A 22464-nucleotide genomic window follows, 5' to 3' on the forward strand; every position below is an offset into this window, starting at 1 on the left:
TTTCTCACTGTGTAGTTCAGTGAAGGAGTACTGGCTGTGCCTGGTAACATAAGTCGTACAGTGGGCTTATCTCCACAACGTCCCTGTCTTGCCTGAGAGGAGGACTGCCCTACTTTCTCCCCAAGCCCTCTAATGCCAAAAGCGACCACGGAGGAACTAGCCTGAACAAGAACATGTGCATCACCATGGCAAACGTCTGGCTCCACTTTATGCTTCTCCTGTGCTTGACCATCTCTGCAAATCTTCTCCAGCTCACTGATTTCAAAGGTAAGAAAAACCCTATTCTGTTCTGGTTTCTCAACATGTGCTCAGGAATATAATAAAGGATTCCATAGACTTAATTAATTATATTTACATTATAAAATTATCTACAAAATAAAATGTTTCATATACTATACTTGATGTTCTTGCAGTTTTAATTAACAATATTTTTAATAACTTCAGAAAGTAAGTAATTGTACAGAAAGTAAAATGTACACACAGCATAGAAAAATATTAGCTTATTTAACAATTTTTAACAAGATCTTGCACCTGAGCATACTTATTCCCGCATACTCTGCCTGTGCTTTTCTGCCCAGTTTCTCCAGAAAAAGGCACGGCTGGGGTGTTCCTGCTCTCATCCACCCCCAAAGAGTATGCCCTCAATGCATCTGCAGCCCGGGACATGTGTCAGCTCCTGGGGATGACCTTGGCCAATCGAGCTCATGTGCAAAACGCCCACGCTCACGGTTTGGAGACCTGCAGGTACAGAGGGTTGGGTTGGCTCGAGGTGAACTGTGATAAATGCAGCAGTGGATGTGATGAATGCAGCAGTTCCAATGGGAAAGCAGGCCATTGAGACAGAATTATAACAGGATTATAAATTTACCCTTAAACTGGTGGAAGCTTAACAGAGATTCTGTGGCAGTTCAGGTTTGAAAACCTACCAATGAGTTTGAATTATAGTAGCCTGGTTATGAAGAGTGAAAGACGTGAAATTGTAGAAAGTGTGAGGCGGCAGTTACTGCTGCTAAGCCTAAAGGTATGTCAAACACTGCAAATACTGCAATTATGTCACTGATGCTTTAGTACTGAATAGGCTCTGAAACCAAGAGTTACATTGAAAACCCTGCACTTAAAAATTTACTTCACAATTTAGAATCATCATACATGTTGAAGAAGCGTTGATGTAGGTCATCGTGTTGGGTAATGGTCCTCCCCGATCTCCAACCACATCCAGCAGTTCACCTTCACTGCCCTTATTTTGAACTTTGTATGTATTTCGTGACAGGTACGGATGGATAGAGGAGCGAATTGCTGTTATCCCCCGGGTTACATCTTCCGCCAGTTGTGGTCGCGGTGGTATTGGGGTCATAATTTGGCGAGCAGAGGCCCACAGGAATTTCGATGCATTCTGCTTCAACGGAACAGGTCGCCGCATCAATTCATGCATATTTAGCCAGTTGCGTAACTTAAATGACAGGAAGTGCCCTTCTTTGACATCCTGACAGGCCTCAGGGATAGTTTAGGAATTTATGACAGGAAGTGCCCTTCACTGACATCTAAACAGACCTCCGGGTTGTTTAGGCAAAGTGAAAAAACAGGAATCTGGGTAGAGACAATTTGAAAACAATTAAGAAACATAAATAGAATCAATATGGGTGTGTTACCATAGATTAATATCTTTACAAACCTGCCAGTTCAATCTCGTCACTAATGTCAACATGTATATGTGTCCTGCTTTTATTTTGGACAGATCCGAAGGTGCATCTGGCATCCCCAGCAGCAAACATCTCACAAAGGACAGAGTCCTCATCTACTCCCTTGTCCTTACACCCATCTCCTCCACACATCCCCCGTTCCACAACTCTCACCCCTAATGGCTCCACTCCGCTCTTCATCCCCTCTGCCTACTTGTCTACTTCAATACCAGGATGCACAGACACGGCAACGCCCACAATGAGCAGCGACAAGCCGTCAGGTTCCTCACTGGCCCCCCAGACTCTGAGTCTGACCTGCATGCATTTCCTATTCCCAGCATAACATAGAAATATGAGCATGACTCTCTTACATTTGGCTATTTGTGTTTAGATGTTTTCTTGGCTGTACTCATCCTCATCCTTACCGCTGCACTGCTGATGCTAGTTACTGGACTGTTCTACTGCAGAAGGTGAGCGTCGATCATGCCAATTGTCACATAGTCGAAATAAAAATGCGTCAATCCGGATACAGAATGTAGGCGTGCTTATCACACAATGGTTTGTGTATAATCACTTTATATTCTTTCCGTTGGAGAAAGAAAGGGAAGCTGGCCCCAGTTCTGTATGAGGGATCTGCAGAGAGAGAACAAGGACACAGAGGAGCTGAAGCCATCCGGGAAACAGGATGCAGGGGGGGACCGAGTGGAGTTTGAGGTGGATGGGAATTCAAATGACATCAGTCTGTCTGTGGTCCCTGACATGGAGCCCCCGTCACCCTGAGGGCAATGCAATCTACAACGGGAAATTTCAGGAACAAAGGAAGTGAACTTCATTTTTCCAGAACTACAGGAGTGCACAATCAGTGCACAACAAGTGTACTCTAAGTGTAAGCAAGGTCTGAGCTATAGCCGCTGCAACTGCGTGTGATATACGGATTACATTCTTTTTTTCCTGAAGGATTGAAGGATTGTGATCGAGGACTTTACTATTTTAGGTCCAAAGACTGGCCTTGTTGTTGGGCCAGGTACTTAATCTGAATTGTTCCAGTAAATTATACATGTATCAAAGGGCAAATTTGCAAGTTTGGTCTGAGCATCAAAGAAGGAGAATTAACACCAGCTTGGAGTTTCTGTACAGGCCTGTTACTGCAGCTAGAGTGGCAGAAGGACAGTGAGTGGAATGCATGTCTGCTTCACATCACGCCAGAAAATGGCATTTGAAAACTGTTTGGGGTCTACCAGCCAGCCACAGGGAAACATGATTCTGAGGTATACAGCTGCTACGGAGGACATAAAATCACACTCAGAATGTGAGCCTGCACTGTGTTCGGAGCAGATTATAAAGTTCTGGCCTGTACTCATTTCCGCAGCCTGTTTATTAAAAGTTCTGGTTAGATCATTTATATGATTGAAAGTTTCCCATGTAATGGTCCGCTCAGAGACATGGAGATGGCCCAAAAGGCAACTCGCACAGGCAGAGCCTCCTGAGTAGATTTTGAGGATTTGATCTGTGGCAAATTTTGCCGACCGCTCAGTATATTTCACAGACATATATTTTTGGGCCCCTAAGAAGTGCGGGGCCCGTGATTCTGTAAAGGTATCCGGGCCCCTCGGATACCCCTGCATGCAAGTCCCATCCGTGGCAACCAGGTCAGACAGCTGAGCATCCGATGTGAGACGATTTCTGAAGGAATAAAAGCCATGACTCTTCTTTTCTGTAAAGGTCATGTTACTTATGCTGTGCTCCTGAATTTGCATAGAAACTTGATGATGGCCTGACACCACACTGGAGAGATCTGGGGCTGGGATATACTGTCAAAAAACTGTAATCATTTACATCTGCTAGGCTTCTGGGAGAGCAATAAGTTACTTTATTAAGTTTTCAATAAATGTACTGAACAACATGCTGTCCAATTGCCTCTTTAAATACCCACAGCAGAACACTCAGTATTTAACCATAAAATACTACAGACCTGTGAATTGGTTCTGAAGAGCCGGAATTTTGGCCACGGCCTTGTGCAACTCAGCCAGGAAATCCCCAGCTTTGTGTCCTGAGTTTCCGGGGTCCCTCCTGGCTCACCAAGAGCTTGTGTTGGGTAAGAGGTATGAAATCCGGAAAGGAAGACTACCAGTTTTTGCAGTTCTTGAAAAGCAGCAGAGTTAAGGTCAAATGGACCAGAAACAACATGTAGAAATTATGTGTTTTTGAGGAACTAGTCTCTGTGGAAGATTCTGGTAGTTGGCACTGGTCCATCGGTTGGCATGGATACAGTCTGGCAGGTAAAGCATTTTCCATTTTTCGTGGACTGCAGTGTCTATTTAATGTCAAACAGTGCTTATGAACATCAGTCATTTGTCTGAGCAAAGTGGCGTGACAGCCGGCTCGAGTCTAACCATGGGCTGCTCTTAGCAGAGATGCTACAATACATCACAGCTTTAATATTCGGAGGCTACAAAATCAGCCGTCACATAGGCTTTTAAGATAGAGCCGATAATAATGCAGATCCTCTTTGTCACAAACTTCGGTGTGTAACAGTGTATTTTACACTCTCAGTCCCTTTTTTCTCCTTATGACGGAGGGTAGGTTCTTGGTGTGTGCACTACATGGGACACTAATGGTGCGAGCGCCTCATACACTTCTGGTTATCATCTATATATCTGCACCATCTAGCAGTGCATCACCTGCCTCTTAAGGTTACAGCTAATCACACTATGCATTAGAACGTTCTGCACGCCCTCTACAGGATCAGAAATACCTATAATAATATTAAATGAACAAAATTCACATCCACTTTCTGTAACCGCTGATCCTATTCAGGGTCGTGGGGGGGTCCAGGGCAAGGAACAACCCATAATATGGCACACTCACACGCCAGTGGGCAATGTGGTAGCGCCAATTAGCCACAGCTTGTTTTTGGACTGTAAGGAGGAAACCGGAGAACCCAGAGGAAAGTCCACGATGACATGGGGAGAACATGCAAACTGCAGACACGGAACCCTGGTGTGAGGAGATAGTGCTAACCACTGCACTCCTGTGCCTCCATTAAAATATACTGTCATGCTTTTAAGAAATGTAACGAACCGGAACCGATGCATTATTTGCCATTTGTACTGGTACAGATACATAACAATGCAATCCCATTTGGCTCCCCTTTCAGACACACACACACACCCACACACACACACGAGAGCAAGGCTTGGGGTACGAGCACAGGGCCAGCCATTTATCTGACACCCCCGGAGCAATACTGGGGTAACTGAGAACAATGTTCTGGAGCCCAATGAAGATGTGGCTACTCTGTCAATACAGGGTTAAAACCAGCAAGCATCTAACCATGGGCATAAATACCTAACCTGCTGAGCCTCAGACCACCTCACTCCCGAACTCAGGGTTACTTAGAATTTATCCCAAGCTGGGATATGCCTTAAAATGGATGCCAGTCTATCGTAGGGAACAAACACAGCCATACATTACGGGCAACTTAGATACACTAATCATCCTAAATGAATGTTCCTGGAGGTGTGAGGCTACTGAGCCAAGCCGCTTTCTTTGCAACGATATAAGAATTTCAATATTTATCATCTTTCAAGGTGTACTTTGTCAGTAGTTCTATAACTATCCTTATGTGTACACATTTATTATTACAAATAACTTTATTTTCTATTTATTGTTTCCTCAACTGTCGTTTGACACTTGTCTGTATTGTTCAGTGATGCTGCCATTAGGAGTGAGCCAATGCGGGTTCAGCCCTCGAGTCCGAAGGGGCGGGGATTGACTCCCTATTAGTCATGTGACCGATTGGCCCGGAAGCACTCGCTAATGCTCATGCGCTTTTGTTTTGTGCAGGGCGGAAGTAGTTCTGTGCCTCTTCAGTGTGGTCGCGTAGATGGTCTCCGGTACCAGTGCGTAGCAAGTCGCTTTGTGCGGATCCGGGGCTCACACCGCCAAGATGTCTCGGGGGTCTATCGAAATCCCGCTGCGGGACACGGACGAGGTAAGCGCCCTTGTTCGACTGGTTCTTCTGCTCGTAGGCCTTTTCGTGCACGCTAACTCTCCAGTAGCTAATCTCAGCGAAAATGGCGTTGTAGAATATCTGACCGGGAAAGTGTTTTATTAATTCAATTAAAGTGTCCCAAGTATTCATTCGTGATCATACGGTTTACGCGGTTCTTACATTTTAAAAACAGAAGCTGTGCTGGTTGCGCCTTTGTAAGTTACAATGTCAGAGCGGAAGAGAGTTAATGAACTAATTAAGTGGTTTGCTGGATCAGGCGCCTTTAACGTTACTGCCTAGATGTGGTGACAGATGAGGCCAGGATCTCTACTTTGTTCGCCGCTTATGGGTACAGTGCGTATTTTGACACTTGTTCAGTAGAGTAGTTTACACCTGTGAACACCTGTACCCTGGTCAGTTTTTGAATAACCAGTGCAAGCAGAGATAGACACAAGGCGTGATAATCAATCAATCTGGTTATGTTCTTCTATCCATGAAGGATGAAATTCTTCAGTTAAATCTAGCCTAATACATGGAAATCATATATGTAGAAGCACGTAAGGTCCCTTTAAAAGAGTGTATATTAAACAGGAGACGCAACATGTTAAGCCGGTAAATAACCAAATTATACAACAATTTTGCATTAAATCGGTTTGTAGTTTATTTCTATATGTCAGTTTAATTTGTATCTTTCTTGTACTCGAAAGCTCTATCTGTTTAACATTTCTTCTCAGATTTGATTTTCACCCAAATCTTGTTATTTAACCTCAGTTAGTTAAATAAATATAAAGTGATTATTTGTCATTGTTTACACACCGCAGCATACAGTGCACAACAACGAAATGTGTCCTCTGCGTTTAACCCATATGTGACAATGTGACATAGCAGGGGTACCTCAGTGGTGCCTTGCTGGTCGGGGATTCGAACCTGCAATCTTTCAATTACAAGTGCCCTTCCCTAACCACTACCCTAAATTATTATTATTATTGTAGTCATTGTTACTATTCTTATACATTTATAAAACACTTTTCAAGAATCCAGAAATTCCTGTACAATAAAATATTTGTCTGTAAGACGGTCGAATGTGTTGAGGATGGCCAGCATGTACACATCTTCATGGCTTCGTTAAATCTGACGCAGGTCATCGAGCTTGACTTCGACCAGCTTCCCGAAGGAGATGAGGTCATCAGCATCCTGAAGCAGGAGCACACGCAGCTTCACATATGGATCGCCTTGGCGGTGAGTCCCGGGGGCCCTTCGGAGGCACAACCATACGGGCAGAAAGACGACGTTGGGGAAAGTACGTCCCGGGTTCGGGGCAGTATTGGTGCCGTTGGGCTATGTGCAGCAGGTCTTCAGAGAAGGTTTTGGAACTTTTTTTGAATGTGTGATGTTATTGCACATGTGTGATAAAGGTTTCCTGAAACCATGACAATTAGGAGCTTTGCGCTGTGTCTGTCGTCATCTTGCTACATTGCCATATTTACCTAATACTCTGAAATACCTGGTAACCTCTGTTGTTGATATGATAGAGATGACTCAACAAGCCATTATGGGCAGCATTTTTAATTTTATTGTTGTTTTTTTTTGAGAAGCTGCAGAAATGTAAAATGACAGGTCCAGTCTACATTTTCCGCCATGCACCTGTCATTTAGCATGTTTGACGATTGAAGTAGGGACCTTCCATACTTAAAGCATCTGTCTTCCTCAGTTGGAGTACTACAAGCAAGGGAAGACAGAGGACTTCGTAAAGCTCCTCGAGGCGGCCCGCATCGATGGAAATCTGGATTACAGGGACCATGAAAAGGACCAGATGACCTGTTTGGACACCCTTGCAGCCTACTACGTACAACAGGCTCGCAAGGAGAAGAACAAGGATGCCAAGAAGGAGCTGATCACCCAAGCCACCTTACTGTACACCATGGCGGACAAAATCATCATGTACGATCAGGTGAGCTGCTCATTTTCTCTTCCAGAGCCAATGGTATCTTGGGGTGTCAAGTTTTCAGATGAACCTGATTGGTACCCCTAAATTCATCAGAACCACCTGCTGGGTCGAGCCTGCTTCTGTCTGCTGGAGGGAGATAAGATGGACCAAGCTGATGCACAGTTCCACTTCGTTCTCAATCAGTCCACTAATAACATCCCTGCACTTCTTGGCAAGTGGACTAAAGTTTTTAGCTCATACGGTTAAAGATGTCAGTCTATACTGAGTACGAATGATAGGTATAGCATCTTGAATAGTCTCTCTTCACAGGTAAGGCCTGTATCTCCTTTAACAAGAAAGATTACAGAGGAGCTCTGGCCTATTACAAGAAGGCACTTCGCACAAACCCAGGGTGTCCCGGTAAGTTCCACCATGACTCGCGTCAGAGGTCGGAGGCGGTTTCTGTGGGGCCCAACAAAGTGTCTCACCCTGTGATTCTGCCCCCTTTAGCGGAGGTGCGCCTGGGTATGGGTCACTGCTTCGTGAAGCTGAACAAGCTGGAGAAGGCTCGGCTTGCGTTCGGCCGCGCCCTGGAGCTCAACTCCAAGTGCGTGGGTGCCCTGGTGGGGCTGGCTGTGCTGGAGCTCAATAACAAGGAGGCCGACTCCATCAAGAAGGGCGTGCAGCTGCTGTCCCGTGCTTACACCATCGACCCGAGCAACCCCATGGTGCTCAACCACCTGGCCAATCACTTCTTCTTCAAAAAGGTAAAGGGGAAAATGGCTGGGGGGGTGGTTGTTGTTATTGGGCAATGGTCTAAATGGATTATTCATCGCATACTTTCAGATCATATAGATTTAGGGTATTGTTTCTAAGAATTGGAAGTTTTTGTTATATTTTTGTTTCCATTCACAGCTGGCCTTCTTGTTTTGTGACTTGTTTTTCTTGATTTTTTTTCTTTCTTTCTTACTAGGATTACAGCAAAGTGCAGCACCTGGCCCTCCACGCTTTCCACAACACGGAGGTGGAGGCCATGCAGGCGGAGAGCTGCTACCAGCTTGCACGCTCCTTTCACGTTCAGGTCTGAGCTCGGCACGACTCTCTCGCAGGCTATCGAATCTGTGTCCCTTCATGACTCTGCATATGCTACCTGGCTTCACTGTGGTCGCCTTACAGAGAATCTCACCCTATAGGAGGATTATGACCAGGCCTTCCAGTACTACTATCAAGCGACCCAGTTTGCCTCCTCTACCTTCGTGCTGCCCTTCTTTGGTCTGGGGCAGATGTATGTGTACCGCAGGGACAAGGAGAATGCAGCGCAGTGTTTCGAGAAGGTTCTCAAAGCCTACCCTAACAACTACGAGACAATGAAGATCCTGGGTTCTTTGTATGCTACCTTGGATGATCAAGAGAAGAGGGATGTGGCCAAGGTGAGGAGAGATGACTACTGTGATTGTGTCTCTATTCTTCACAACCGATGGGGTAAGAACAGCTGACCTCTGTGTTTGTGTTCCAGGGCCACCTGAAGAAGGTAACTGAGCAGTACCCGGATGATGTGGAGGCGTGGATTGAGTTGGCTCAGATTCTGGAACAGACAGACATCCAGGTATTGCTTTTAGTTTTCCCCACATCCTTCAGTACCGTAATGCTGGTCCCATCTTAAAAAGCCCATGGAGTGAATGCCTTGCCATCACCTTTCTCTCCTGCAGGGGGCACTGTCTGCATATGGGACAGCCACTCGCATTTTGCAGGAGAAAGTCCAGGCTGATGTCCCCCCTGAGATTCTTAACAACTTAGGGGCTCTGCACTTCAGATTGGGCAACCTGGGTGAAGCCAAGGTATGCTGGTTAGACGTGGAGGGATCCTGTTAACATGCTAGTGTGGTACTAGAGCTAGCCGTCCCGTTAGCATGCTAATGCGGTACTAGAGCTAGCCGTCCCGTTAGCATGCTAGTGCGGTACTTGAGCTAGCCGTCCCGTTAGCATGCTAGTGCGGTACTTGAGCTAGCCATCCCGTTAGCATGCTAGTGCGGTACTAGAGCTAGCCGTCCCGTTAGCATGCTAGTGCGGTACTAGAGCTAGCCGTCCCGTTAGCATGCTAGTGTGGTACTAGAGCTACATGGTGCTGTAACTTACTGAGGGACTTGGGATTAGAGCTACCTGTCCTGTTCCCTTACAGAAATATTTCCTGGCCTCCCTGGAACGGGCCAAAGCGGAGGGCGAGCACGACGAGCACTACTACAACGCCATCTCTGTCACCACCTCCTACAACTTGGCCCGGCTTTACGAGGCCATGTGCGAGTTCCACCAGGCCGAGAAGCTCTACAAAAACATTCTGCGCGAGCACCCCAACTACGTCGACTGTAGGCACCATCCCACCCCGCTCCCCTGAGCCTCCTATCTCTGGCGGTATCGCTCTGATGCATCTGTCTGCCGTGTCCGACAGGTTACCTGCGCCTCGGGGCCATGGCTCGCGACAAGGGCAACTTCTACGAAGCTTCCGACTGGTTCAAGGAAGCCCTGCAGATCAACCAGGTAGCTCTCAAAAAGTTTGCAATTCTTCCTTGAATGGTGGACACATGTTGTGTCCCGTCAGGCACTTTGACAAGTTGGCTTGTGCCCGCTACCCCTGCGCTCTACCAGGACCACCCAGACGCCTGGTCCCTTATTGGGAACCTCCACCTGGCAAAGCAGGAGTGGGGTCCGGGCCAGAAGAAGTTTGAACGTATCCTGAAACAGCAATCGACGCAGAACGACACGTATTCCATGCTGGCGCTGGGAAACGTTTGGCTGCAGACACTGCACCAGCCCACCAGGGACCGTGAGAAGGTACAGCAGCTTCTGACCTGGGCTGGGCTGGTCTGGCTGGGTCGTTCAGCAGATGACTAAGGGGCCACATTCTCCCTGTTGTCTCCACCAGGAAAAGCGGCATCAAGATCGAGCCCTGGCAATCTACAAGCAGGTCCTGCGCAATGACTCGAAGAACCTCTACGCTGCCAACGGGATCGGTGTGTCTTCGCATGTGTTTCGTTAGGCCTTCGTCGCTTACGATTTCTAATCTGATCCGAGATCATTTCCTCCTCCCTCATTCACCTGTCTGCAGGTGCCGTCCTGGCTCACAAGGGCTACTTCCGTGAGGCCCGGGACGTCTTCGCCCAGGTGAGAGAGGCGACGGCAGAGATCAGCGACGTCTGGCTTAACCTGGCGCACATCTACGTGGAGCAGAAGCAGTACATCAGCGCGGTGCAGATGGTGAGGAGAGGCAGTCTGAACTTGGGGGGCGGGGCCGATGTCAGGCAGGCATCCCATTGGTGTGGCTCGCTGTTTGTCTTACCCGTGTCCATGTGTGGTTTTTTTGTACAGTATGAGAACTGCCTGAAGAAGTTCTTTAAGCACCAGAACACGGAGGTTCTCCTCTACTTGGCTCGGGCCCTTTTTAAGTGTGGGAAGCTACAAGAGTGCAAGCAGACCTTGCTGAAGGTGAAGGAGGGTGTGGGTGGGGTGGATGCCAGGGTGGTTTCTCACTTCCTGTATCCCTGTGGCAGAGGGTTGGTATTATGTCATGGATGACATGAGAATCTCATCTCCAAACCCCACTTGACCTCCCCCACCCCACCCCCCAGGCCCGACACGTGGCCCCTAACGACACAGTGCTGATGTTCAACGTGGCACTGGTGCTGCAGAGGCTGGCCACGCTGGTGCTGAAGGATGAGAAGAGCAACCTGAAAGCTGTGCTGAGTGCCGTCAAGGAGCTGGAACTGGCCCACAGGTAGGTGTGGCTCAGCTTGTAGGACGCCAGAATGTCACCGGTTCAAGTCCCGGGGTCATCAGAGTGGTTAGCAAGGTTCCTGACCCCAGTTGCTCCAGGTGTACTGTCTGACCCTGTGTCACTTTGGATAAAAGCATCTTCTAAATTTATGTGTGGCCTGCAGGGGGCAGACCTGCATCATGCACAGGATGATAAATCCTGACCTTTACTCCTTGGCCTGCTGTACAGGTACTTCAGCTACCTGAGCAAAGCGGGAGACAAGATGAGGTTTGACCTGGCTCTGGCTTCCACAGAAGCTCGGTAAGGGATCTCCAGTCTGGAGGGAACCTGGTGATGTTTTCCCATGACTGCATCCTGTGAACCCAGACCTGTGCGTGTGGCCCTCTAGGCAGTGCTCAGATCTGCTGAGCCAGGCACAGTATCATGTGGCTCGGGCCCGTAAGCAGGACGAGGAGGAGAAGGAGCTCCGTGCCAAGCAGGAGCAGGAGAGGGACCTCCTGCGGCAGCAACTGATGAAGGAGCAGGTGAGCGCTGACCCCTTTCCCACTCGGGGGGAAGGCTGACCGCCTGATTTCCCAGTTCACCACCTCACGCTTCGGCCCGGCAGGAGGAGAAGCGCAACAGGGAGGCCGAGGAGCAGAGGAAGCTGCTGGAGCAGAGGGCCCAGTATGTGGAGAAGACCAAGAACCTCCTCACATTCTCCGAGGGCATGAAGGAGCCATCCAAGGAGAAGAAGAAAAGCAGTTCTGGAAGGGTGAGTGTCAGCATTGTGAAGTCGGGCTCTGACTGTCCTACTAATGAAAATGGAAGGGGGCTGCTCGGGAAGTAGGGTGATGGCTAGCTCAGTAGGTTAGGAATCTCTACCCATATCCGGGAGGTTGTGGGGTCGATTCTCATGGCTGGCTGGGTAATCATATAAAAGTTTTATCTCTGGAATATATGTTTGTCGTTCTGTAGCGCAAGAAGGGGGGTGACATGGATGACTTTGTCAACGACGACTCAGACGAAGACTTGCCCATGAAGAAGAAGAAGAGGAGGAAGGGCGGAAGCGGGAGTGAGCAGGAAGTGGAGGACGAGGAGGGCGAGAGGAAGCCCCGCAAGAAGAGGAGAAGGTGAGGTCGCAGGGGGCAGAGGTCAGAGGGTGGGTCTGACGGGACAATCCATCTAACCATGAAGATGTTTGGGTGCTGGATGCTTCAGTGCTACTTAAATGTCCTGCTGATTTTAATGCAAGTTGCCTGAAATTGTAATATTTTGGTGGGAATTTCCTGCAAGTTGTTCCACATTTATGTTACAGGTCTGTGAAGGGAGGAGATGAAGGCAGTGAGGATGATGAGCAGGCGTCCCAGTCCAAGAAGCCACGCAAGGCCAGGGAACGAAAGCGATTTGAGAAGGTCTGTGCCTCCCCCCCCTTCCCAAAATGTATGACTTGGTGTGAATGTTCGTGAAAGTCCCACTTACGGCGTGGAATTCCCGACACAGGCCAAGCCAGAGAGGATGCCGCAGTCTCTCAAAGGGAAGATCAAATCCAAGGCCATCATCTCGTCCTCCGATTCCTCCTCTGACGAGGATGGCCTGAAAATCGCTGAGGACAGGTGAGCATTTCGATATCATGAGAGGAATCGGTGCTTCGCTCTGTGCGCAGAGTGCAGTAACAGTTCCCACGCATCCATTTCCCAGAATCCCCCGGGACAGCGGCTCTGGCTCTGAAGAGGAGTCGTCGCACAGGAAGCGTATCGCGTCGGACAGCGAGTCGGACAGAGGGCGGGATGGTGGCAGTGGCAGCGAGGCCGGGAGCCCACGGGAGATGGCCGACTCCGAGGACGACTCGGGCAGCGATGGGCCGGTGAGTCGGAAGCGGCTGCAGCCACAGTCCGACTCGGAACAGTCTGACAATGAGAGCAAGAGGAGCCGCTCGGAGGCCTCAGGGGAGGACTCGCGGCCCAACTCGCCCGTCGCAGACTCGGACAGGGGCTCGGATAGGGGTTCGGACAGGGCCTCGGACAGGGGCTCGGACAGGGGCTCGGATAGGGCCTCGGACAGGGCCTCAGATAGGGCCTCAGACAGGGGCTCGGATAGGGCCTCGGACAGGGGTTCGGACAGGGCCTCGGACAACGAGGGCTCGCCACGCAGATCTGACAATGAATCTGAACCGGAGCACTCCAACAACGAGGCGTCCAATCCAGGGTCCGACGACGACAGCGACTGAGGGCCGGACATTGTCTCCCCACCCCTCACATAAAGAGAATCTTTCAACAGTAAACCATTTTTATTTTTTTTTGCATTATTCTACTGAAATAATCACATGAAACAAGGTGATGTGTCACATTTGGAGTTCTGATAACATTTCTTTTTAAATTGTATGTCAAACTCCAAGCTCACCTCATTCTTTCTAGATTTCTTTTGTAGTTTTTTTTTTTTGTTGTTAATGAGCTATGGGCGTCAGACCTGTGTTGTGTATATTAAAAGCGACACCCAATTAAGATGCCAAATTCTTTTCAGAACTTTTAGAACAATATGAACTGTTATGTAGACAATAAAAATGGATAAATGAACCGTTTCTTCTTCCTGATTACATCTGTTGAAGTATTTGTTTAAATGTGGTTCGATTTATATTAATCTGAGGTAAACTGAATATACTGAAGTGATCAGCCACCCCAGTGTCATTACTGCTAACTATGAGGCTATTAAGTTGTGTTTGGGTCTTTAACCACCCAGAATGCCGTCTGTCCTCAGCAAAGTCTGAATTATGCAAGTGACTTTCGAGGTTCCGCTTACACTGAGCAGTAAAACATTAACATGTTGTTCCTACAGTAGCGAGAAGATCAGTATTGAATTTTATGACATCTTGATTTTGTAATAGGGTTTGCGCTTAATGCTCATATGCTGTGAAATTTAAATATGATTTGACCACCAAAGTCAGGTCTCTTGAACATTACTATAGGTAAAGATTAATATGTAACAGATTTTTCAACACCAAGGGTCCGACAGTGAAATCCCAGGTGTATGTAGTGGTTCCTGAGGTCCATTATAATAGAGATTAGGCAGCGCTTGTGTAATGTTTGACCTTTGACCCTGGAAGATGTCCATTGTGCTCCCATCTCATGCAGATGGGTTCAGGTGTAATCAGTCAAGGTAGGGTCACACCTCGGTTTCTATTAGCAACGGGCCTGGTCCGGTTTCTCCACATACCACTGAGGCTGGTGTCAGCTGACCCATGAATAATTCACCCTGTCTGACAAGGCAGGTGATGGAGAGATCCAGAGTCATAGCAGAGCCAAAGCTGCTCCGCTGCACTGCGCTTTGTCGGCCGGATGTCGCTGAGAGCCGCCTCCCAGTTGGACCTCCACGCCAGCCCTTCCTCGCTGGGCCCGTGGAAGCCACTGTCCCTCAGCAGTGGCAGCGTGGAGGGCCGGCAGTCCCGCGCCAGGGACGGCCAGGAGGAGGCGCCGGCTGTGCCGAGAACCTGCCGGCGACCCGTCAGAGCGGTGCGGCCCGTTAGCGCGCTCAGCCCCAATGCCTCCTTTCTGCAGATTAACCGCCTGCAGGGGGAGCTAGTGAGGAAGAGAAAGGTAATTCATTATTTTTTTTCCCTTTACACTTACTGTTTTATTTTAATAATTAAAATAATTCCTCCTAATGGTGTTTCTTTGCTTGAGAAGTGGGTTTGGCGATCATGTGACTTATGGAGGCCTGTTTCCGAAGCCTCTGGGAGGTCCGCTCAGGTACCGTCTGTCTCTCATCACCCCCCCCCCCGAACCCGCAGATGCAGCGATCGATGAGAGGCATGGTATTGTGGGGTTAAACGCCTGCATTTAGCGATGCGTTACAGATTCCACGCTCAATGGCCACCCCAAAGAAACACAGGCTGTTTGATAACTCTGCAGCTGGTAACTAATGCACACCAGTCACCTAATGTCTGATTGCAAATGCCAGCAGTCATTCTTAACTGGCTGACAAATTACTCACAATTCACCAGACACCATATTCTAATGTGCACTATATCAATAGATATAGTTGTTTACAGTCTAATCTCATCATCAGTTTCTGAAAATATAAATCTAACCCTAAACATCTACCAAAAAGCATCGACAATGTGCTGTGTTTCTCTCATTAGAACCATTGTAATGTCATATTACAGCAAGCGGAGACTATTTACAGGTTGTTGTCAATTCTTGATAATCTCAAGCGTTAGCAGTTTATCAGTTTTATTGTCACATGTTATCAGAGGAACGCAGTGACATTATTATGCCAATTACAGGGGAGGGCAGGGTTGTCAGCTTTGGTCAGCTGGCTGGCACGAGATGTTCAAATCCTTCACTCATTTACATGTATGTAACAGATTTATTGCCTTGTAAATAGCTTTTAATGTAGCTAATTATAGGCTTATAATGTAATAATATAGAGTTGCTGTAAGATTTCTTGCGTGAGCGTGAGAATCTGAAAGCGTGAGTGTCACGCCAGATGCGTGAGAGTCTGAAAGCGTGAGCGTCACGCCAGATGCGTTAGAGTCTGAAAGCGTGAGCGTCACGCCAGATGCGTGAGAATCTGAAAGCGTGAGTGTCACGCCAGATGCGTGAGAGTCTGAAAGCGTGAGTGTCACGCCAGATGCGTGAGAGTCGGCAGCCCTGGGAGGGGACAGCTGCACGGGAGGGCAAGATGACCGACAACAATGTAACAGAAGACAGAGGAGTGCAATATGATAATGAGTAAAGAGGAAGTACTAACCATGTCTGATGGGGATAATGATGCCACTGGACCACAGTATAGTGAAATAATCATTGGCGACATGCATATCTATCTCGCTATATTTACCATTAGAGGCTAACTGTAGGCCAGCGTTAGCATTAGCGGATAACTGTGGGCCAGCATTAGCATTGGCGGATAACTATAGGCCAGTGTTAGCATTAGCGGATGACTGTGGGCCAGCATTAGCATTGGCGGATAACTATAGGCCAGTGTTAGCATTAGCGGATGACTGTGGGCCAGCATTAGCATTGGAGGATAACTATAGGCCAGTGTTAGCATTAGCGGATGACTGTGGGCCCGCGTTAGCGTTAGCAGCTAACTCTGGGTCAGCATTTGCATTGGCAGCTAGCCATGGACCCGCGGGGTGAGCAGTAACTCATGTTCCCCCAGGAATGCGAAGACCTGAAGCAGGAGAACAAGTTCCTGTCTAATGAGATCCACATGGAGCGTATAATGATGCGCACGGAGAACGAGCTGACCATGAGGAACCTGCGCAGCCTGAACCAGGAACTCCAGGGACAGATCAAGGAGGTGCGCTGTCCAGGAGTACTATCAGTGCGTTCCGGCCCATCCGCAGTGCCACCCGGTGGCATAGGAGAGAGTTTGATATCGGGGAGGACTCAGTTAATAATTATTAAACAAAGGTCTGACTAAGGGGGGGGGGGGGGGTGAGAAGAGCGATATTGAATTGTGGGAGGACACACCGCAGCCTGCCTTCCAGGTTCCTGCTCCCCCTGGGGCCACCTACAGGTGGTTCTCAAAGGAATTGTGCCTAATTCGCAATTTTAATTAATTATCCTGAAAATGGTATTGCTAGCTGACCTATTCTAGTACACTAGGCTTGGTGATGATTTTTTTGTGCAACTACAGAGCTCTCAAACCCGTTCGTACATCCATCTTCTAACTGCTTATCTGGGTCAGGGGTCAGATCCATGTGCTTTGTTGCAATCCTAGAGAAAATGAAGCTCTGTACACATTTATATTCATTATTTTTATTTGACCACTAGATGGCAGCAATTTCTTGCCAGGTCCTCTGCCACTCAGGCCAAGAGCTGAACATCCCCCAGGGGGCAGCAGGGCACATTATGTCTGCTTTGGTGAGATGCACCAGCAAGGGAGATGATCGATATCAGAGCTTACTCTGCACAAGCAAGCAAGCTCTTGCAAAGCACTTTGCAGTTTTAAAGACAGAACTGAGTATATCAAGCTAAGTACCAAAGTAAATAAAGACATTCCAATTTACAAGACAGTGAGTTTTTCTATTGTTCCCTGAACTCATAAAGGGACGCAATCACATGAAATTTTACACCCATGGTGGGATAGGCAGGCAAATTACCTTACCCAGAATTCTTTCCTGCTGTCTGTTGGTTTCCTTTCTGTTTTATCCTAATATCCCACTATTTAACAGTCTTTAAATTAAAAAAAAAACATATACAAATATATGTATGTATAGGGTGACCATATTTTGAAAAAGGACTTTGGGTGCAGGATGTAAAGAGAATGTTCAAAGCAACACAAATATGCACACTGAAAGCAAATCTAAACTTGAAACAGAGCGAAATCCTAGACATTTCAGCCAATTTTAGGTCCCAAAAAATGAGGACAAGCCCAGAAACAAAGGACATATGATCACCCTATGTATGTGAGATGTCCCAGTGTGACCCCTCTAATGCCCCGTTCCAGCTGAAGCAGAAGCTCCACATCAGCCAGCAGAGGGTGACACTGTGCTCAAAGGCAGCAGAGGATGCAGAGGTGTCTCACGGTGAGGCAGAGAGGGCCCGGGGCATGGCAGAGGCCAGACTGCTGGACATCCAGAAGGACCGGGAGTTGGTGCTGGCTGAGAAGATGCAGGTGGCGCAGGAGCACCATCTGCTGAAGAACCGGGTACTGAACCACTGTCATGGCAGAACTCTGACGGACGGATGGATGGATGGATGGGAATTAGATTAGATATTTTATTAACCTTGAAGGAAATTGCAGACGTTCTGACAAACTGAAACACTGACACTCTCTGTACAACTAATAAGCCAATAATGGCTGCACCGCAAGGTCAATCAACCACAGGCCTGCTTTTATGCCACCTAACTGGCAGCCAAAACTCTGGGCAACACGACTGCCAATCCAAATAATTACCTTGTTAGTGTAATTAAGAGTTGAGATGCCCGGGTAATACCAGTATGCCCTGCAGCTATCAGACAGCAGAAGTACCCCTCCCGCAGCGACCGCGAGTCACGCAAACGCTGTTTCGGCATCTGAATAGCATGCCACTCAAAGCAGCCGCAGCCGTGAGCCCCGCGGGCAGCCGGCTCCTGCATGACAGGTGGGCTTTAATCAGCCTGGGCGCCCTGATGCTCCCTTCATGTTAGCTTCAGAAACCAGAAATATAGAGCAAAATGATATTAGTGCAGCAGAGCAAAGGGGTGCAAATAGCAGAATGAATTGCAATTAGATCCAAAGTCAAAAAAAGTCAAAATATCTTTTACTGTCAGCTTCAGATATATGAGTCATAAACTGAGCTGAGGTATTGATCTTATTGTACATTGGGTGTGGGGGAGGTATTTCATTTACAAAGAGGGGATGGGGGGGGGGGCGAGACTGGCAGCATCTGTGAGGAAAAGCTGGATCCTGGCCTTAATTTGGCACGGATTGACATGTACAGTTTGCCTGATGGTAAGAGCTCAAATAATAACCAGTGGCTGGCATGGTGCAGCCCTTTGCTTGACTTACTTGTTACCTTCCACTGTTTTCTGTGAAGCCATTAATTCTCCACCGCAGCCTGGTGTAGGGCGTATGATGATGTTGCACGTGGCGTGTGATGTGCCTCTTTAACCCATCAGTTCAGAGAGATCTGCATGCGTCTCAGGGGCTTTTACATACGTACTCTCTGAGCATACGGAAGGACGAGCCGTGACGTGCTTCCCAGCGCCTGTTCCCAACATGTCGTCCCGTCTAGCACATGGATATTCAGCTGCTTCTGGCCCAGACGGAGAAGAACTACTTTGAGACCAAACTGAAACTGGATAGGGTCTCCTCTGAGAAGCAAGTTCTCGTGGAGGGGAACCGTGGCCTGGAGGAGGACAAGAAGGAGCTGAGGACGAGCCAGAAGCTGCTCGCTGAAGAAAACGCGAAACTCCGAGAGAAGTGAGCTGGTTTTCCTCATGGCCTTCATCAGTCCCTGACAAGCCACATCCCGGGTTCATTGTTTAAAAACTCTACAGTGTCTCCCTGCTTTAACAGACTAAATCTATCACAGTGACTTAAGTGTGTAGATAATTAGCAAACTGTGCTTTGCTGTTCTCATCTTTTCTTTTGTGACGTCAACTCCGCTTTTGTTTGATTAGCTGTGAAAAGCACCGATTGGCTGTATTCACTGCCAGCTCCGGCAGAATAATTCAGCACTTAAAGTCTGTTCATTTATCCTCAGTTTATATTGCATACAGCTGAGGCAGAATGAACTGACATGCTGGAGAGTGTTATTCCTTTGCCTCGGGGGACAATGAGTCCCTTTGTCACCGAAACAGATGTCATTTATTGAGACAGTCAAAGGTTTTTATTGTCACAGTGAGATTACGTTAATGCAGTCACAATCGTGATGAAAACATTATATATAAGACATAAACAATATACCTAAGAAGTAAATTATATATACAAGTAAACAATATGTTGAAGTGTTCCAACTACTAAGATAACAAATTAATAAGAGACTATTTAAGCTAAGATAAATTGCAGGAGTGACATGTAACAGTTTTATCACAGGTTATTGCACGCTTGCATATTGAAATCATAGACGGCAGGTGATTTTGTTTTGTTTTGGTCAGTGTTTAAAGCTATTAAGGCAGCATATTTTTAAGTCGTCGTAAACTTTATACAAATAAGCATGGGAGATTGTCTAGCAGGTATTTAAAATGTATTTTAACTCCAAAATGGATTAATTTTTAAGACTGGAGTTCATTATAAAAGGACCTAGCATTAGGATACGGCGACTGTTCATCCAATGAGGTAGAAACCTCAAACCCACTGCCAAAAGTGCAGATCTTAGGTAAATTGTGGCCAGTTACACCCTCTTCAGCTCTATTGTCTCATCGCAAAGTTTATTACATGAATTTCTGTTTCTGTTTCCACTGTGTGCTTCACCCCCAACAGTTCTCACCATCTAGAACTATGACACGGTCACTCAGAACTTGAAGGTCCTTTCAATGTGTTGTGCAAGTCCACTGAGTTGCAAATGTACTTTATTTTTCCCCGATATTATTCACTACACTAAATAATAAATAAAGATGTCTCTTATTTAGGAGATGCTGAAGCAACATGTTCTGCGAGCCAGCTAGCTAGCTATGATCTTCTGACTCTACTCATTAGCTGTTTGTTTAGTTCCGGAAGCATCTGGGAGTGGGTGACTCTATCCTCGCCTCCTCGCAGGGAGACAAGCAGCCGCCGTAAGGCCCTAGCAGCTGAGGAAGTCTGTGAGCGTGTGTCCCAGGCGCGGAGAGACGCGGATCGCCAGTGCCGGGTAGCAGAGCAGGAGGCGCGCGAGCGAGCGCAGGAGAGCCTGAGTTGGAAGGAGAAGCACCAGGCGCTGGCAGCCACACTCAAGGCCCAGGAGGACCTCCGCTCACAGAGACAGAATAAGGCGGTAAGTGGCTCCCATTTCTAGAAAGATCGCCATGAGGCCGCACTGCCATGGCTGAAGCGGCTAATCTTCTGGGTAATGCACAGGATCGTCTCAGACTGTGATGTTTTCTCTTTCTCTGTACTTGGAAATGTGCAAATACATACATTACAGATAGGAATTCCATCTGAAGGCTTTTAGGGTAACAGAGGGGAACACCTGATATTCACGTCTTTAATTCCAGCACTAGCAATGATGAATGTCTATCTTTCAGTCATATTATGACACAATCTTTGGATAAACGTGAAAGAGATACATCTGAAGGTCAGTGGCTTGGTTAGAGAGACGACTATAACAATGGCCAGAGGAAAACCTGTATTTTTTTGACAAATGACCCCCCCCCCCCTACAAACTCCTTTAATGTTTCGCTTCTTGTCAGTGTCAAGCAAACATCAGAAGCTACTTCCTGTGTGTGACTGAGAGTGACCAGCGGATCAAGATCTTGAAGAATCCTGATGGGTCACCCAGGAACTTCACGGTAACTCCTGGGCTCCTTGTGCTGGACAGGAAGCAGGCTGCTGGATCCCGTGTCCCAGCTACAGAAGAGGGTCATTTTGAAAAAGCACACATATATGTATATGCTCCACGTTCAGAGGGTGTTTTGGGTCGTTTTACCATGAGCTGAATATTACACTGGAGGGTTAGGACAACAGGAAGAGGCTTCCCAGGAGTCATACTCCAGTTCTGGGCATGCAGTCATCTTCAGGATGAGATTTCAGATTGACCACCAACCTACCTAACCCTGCCTGCAGGAGGGGGACCCCGTTTACATCTCCACGGCTGATACCGGAGGTGAGGATGCAGGGGAGAGGACCCAGGAGAGGTGAGGCCCCATAAGAGTTTAAAACACGGCCTTACAGAAGATGCTGTAACTGCTATACTGCTAATGCCAGTAGTTCCCACAGAAGGAATATTATATTGTACAGCAGGGTGATTAAAATCACGGTCCTCGAGGTCCGAGTACTGCTGATTTTCCAGCCTTCCTTTACCTGTGAGCCGGATGTGAAGCCTCTGGCTAATCAGAATCAGTCATTGTTAAACTAACTACCTGGGAGAACTGAAAACAAGGCCTGGATTTGGAATTGAGGGCCAGATTTGAAGAGCCCTGCTGTACAGTATATGAAAATGAGATTTTTTTTTTAAGTCTAATGTGTACATTTTGTTTTCTCAAACACCCATAATTGTTTGGGGCCTATCAACTAGTATGAGTTATAGACTTGCCTTCAATTTAAAAGCTAACAAACTATTATGCACTCTACACTACATTCAGGATCTATTTACCAATCACCATTAAGAAGCACCGCCTATTTTCTAACAAGCAGCCCTTCCTCCAATCAGGACTATATACCGAGTGACAGCACCTAGTGCTAGGAGCAGTTTTGGCCCCGCCCACTTCTCAGAGCTGTCACCAATGGGGCCAGAGGCACCTGACACAGGTCCACGGCGGAGTGGCCGGAGAGTCGTCGAATACTTCTGGCTACCTACTGATGACCAATGAAAGGAACAGCGTGAACATCTTTTTCAGTTATAGTGGTGTAGTCTTAAGGTGTTTAATAGCAACTTGTAGGCAGTGGTACTTAAAACTATGATTAGAATTTGTAATGATACTCTGGAATATTCCTACAAAGATTTACCATGTTTCTCTCCCAGGATTTCCAGATAGCACCCCCTGCTTTCT

The 22464-nt window shown here is 47.5% G+C and overlaps 3 protein-coding genes across 3 annotated transcripts; all 3 read left to right on the plus strand.

The window, feature by feature from the left end:
- lyve1a (lymphatic vessel endothelial hyaluronic receptor 1a) lies at positions 1-3582 on the plus strand. Its single transcript, XM_023824485.2, has 6 exons — positions 1-267; positions 579-744; positions 1271-1410; positions 1736-1960; positions 2071-2149; positions 2279-3582. Exons 1-6 carry the CDS (start codon positions 174-176, stop codon positions 2457-2459), a joined length of 885 nt encoding a protein of 294 aa, XP_023680253.2. The 5' UTR covers positions 1-173; the 3' UTR covers positions 2460-3582.
- A 1923-nt stretch (positions 3583-5505) lies between these two features.
- On the plus strand, positions 5506-13923 carry ctr9 (CTR9 homolog, Paf1/RNA polymerase II complex component). The gene is made up of 24 exons (XM_023824540.2): positions 5506-5673; positions 6814-6912; positions 7385-7624; positions 7715-7832; positions 7931-8020; positions 8111-8367; positions 8574-8681; positions 8794-9030; positions 9117-9206; positions 9310-9438; positions 9779-9962; positions 10046-10134; positions 10243-10428; positions 10520-10607; positions 10703-10851; positions 10963-11079; positions 11223-11368; positions 11597-11668; positions 11757-11892; positions 11976-12122; positions 12326-12480; positions 12666-12762; positions 12851-12963; positions 13049-13923. The coding sequence occupies exons 1-24, from the start codon at positions 5629-5631 to the stop codon at positions 13575-13577; spliced, it is 3621 nt and encodes a 1206-aa protein (XP_023680308.1). The 5' UTR covers positions 5506-5628; the 3' UTR covers positions 13578-13923.
- A 759-nt stretch (positions 13924-14682) lies between these two features.
- On the plus strand, positions 14683-22449 carry LOC111850520 (uncharacterized). The gene is made up of 8 exons (XM_023824478.2): positions 14683-14940; positions 16508-16648; positions 17801-18001; positions 19071-19258; positions 20537-20750; positions 21166-21264; positions 21539-21609; positions 22125-22449. Exons 1-8 carry the CDS (start codon positions 14683-14685, stop codon positions 22282-22284), a joined length of 1332 nt encoding a protein of 443 aa, XP_023680246.1. The 3' UTR covers positions 22285-22449.
- Positions 22450-22464: the final 15 nt, after the last annotated feature.

The sequence above is a fragment of the Paramormyrops kingsleyae genome, chromosome 13 (assembly GCF_048594095.1).
Source record: "Paramormyrops kingsleyae isolate MSU_618 chromosome 13, PKINGS_0.4, whole genome shotgun sequence".
Taxonomy (NCBI): Eukaryota; Metazoa; Chordata; class Actinopteri; order Osteoglossiformes; family Mormyridae; genus Paramormyrops; species Paramormyrops kingsleyae.

Excerpts from the sequence above, each read along its gene's own strand:
- lyve1a (XM_023824485.2), top strand. The coding sequence starts at position 174 with ATGTGCATCACCATGGCAAACGTCTGGCTCCACTTTATGCTTCTCCTG. Across the intron at positions 1,411-1,735 it reads ATTCTGCTTCAACGGAACAG|ATCCGAAGGTGCATCTGGCA; the intron begins GTCGCCGCATCA and ends TATTTTGGACAG. Across the intron at positions 1,961-2,070 it reads GAGCAGCGACAAGCCGTCAG|ATGTTTTCTTGGCTGTACTC; the intron begins GTTCCTCACTGG and ends ATTTGTGTTTAG.
- ctr9 (XM_023824540.2), top strand. The coding sequence starts at position 5,629 with ATGTCTCGGGGGTCTATCGAAATCCCGCTGCGGGACACGGACGAG. Across the intron at positions 8,682-8,793 it reads CACGCTCCTTTCACGTTCAG|GAGGATTATGACCAGGCCTT; the intron begins GTCTGAGCTCGG and ends CTCACCCTATAG. Across the intron at positions 9,207-9,309 it reads TGGAACAGACAGACATCCAG|GGGGCACTGTCTGCATATGG; the intron begins GTATTGCTTTTA and ends TCTCTCCTGCAG.
- LOC111850520 (XM_023824478.2), top strand. The coding sequence starts at position 14,683 with ATGTCGCTGAGAGCCGCCTCCCAGTTGGACCTCCACGCCAGCCCTTCC. Across the intron at positions 14,941-16,507 it reads AGCTAGTGAGGAAGAGAAAG|GAATGCGAAGACCTGAAGCA; the intron begins GTAATTCATTAT and ends ATGTTCCCCCAG. Across the intron at positions 16,649-17,800 it reads TCCAGGGACAGATCAAGGAG|CTGAAGCAGAAGCTCCACAT; the intron begins GTGCGCTGTCCA and ends GCCCCGTTCCAG.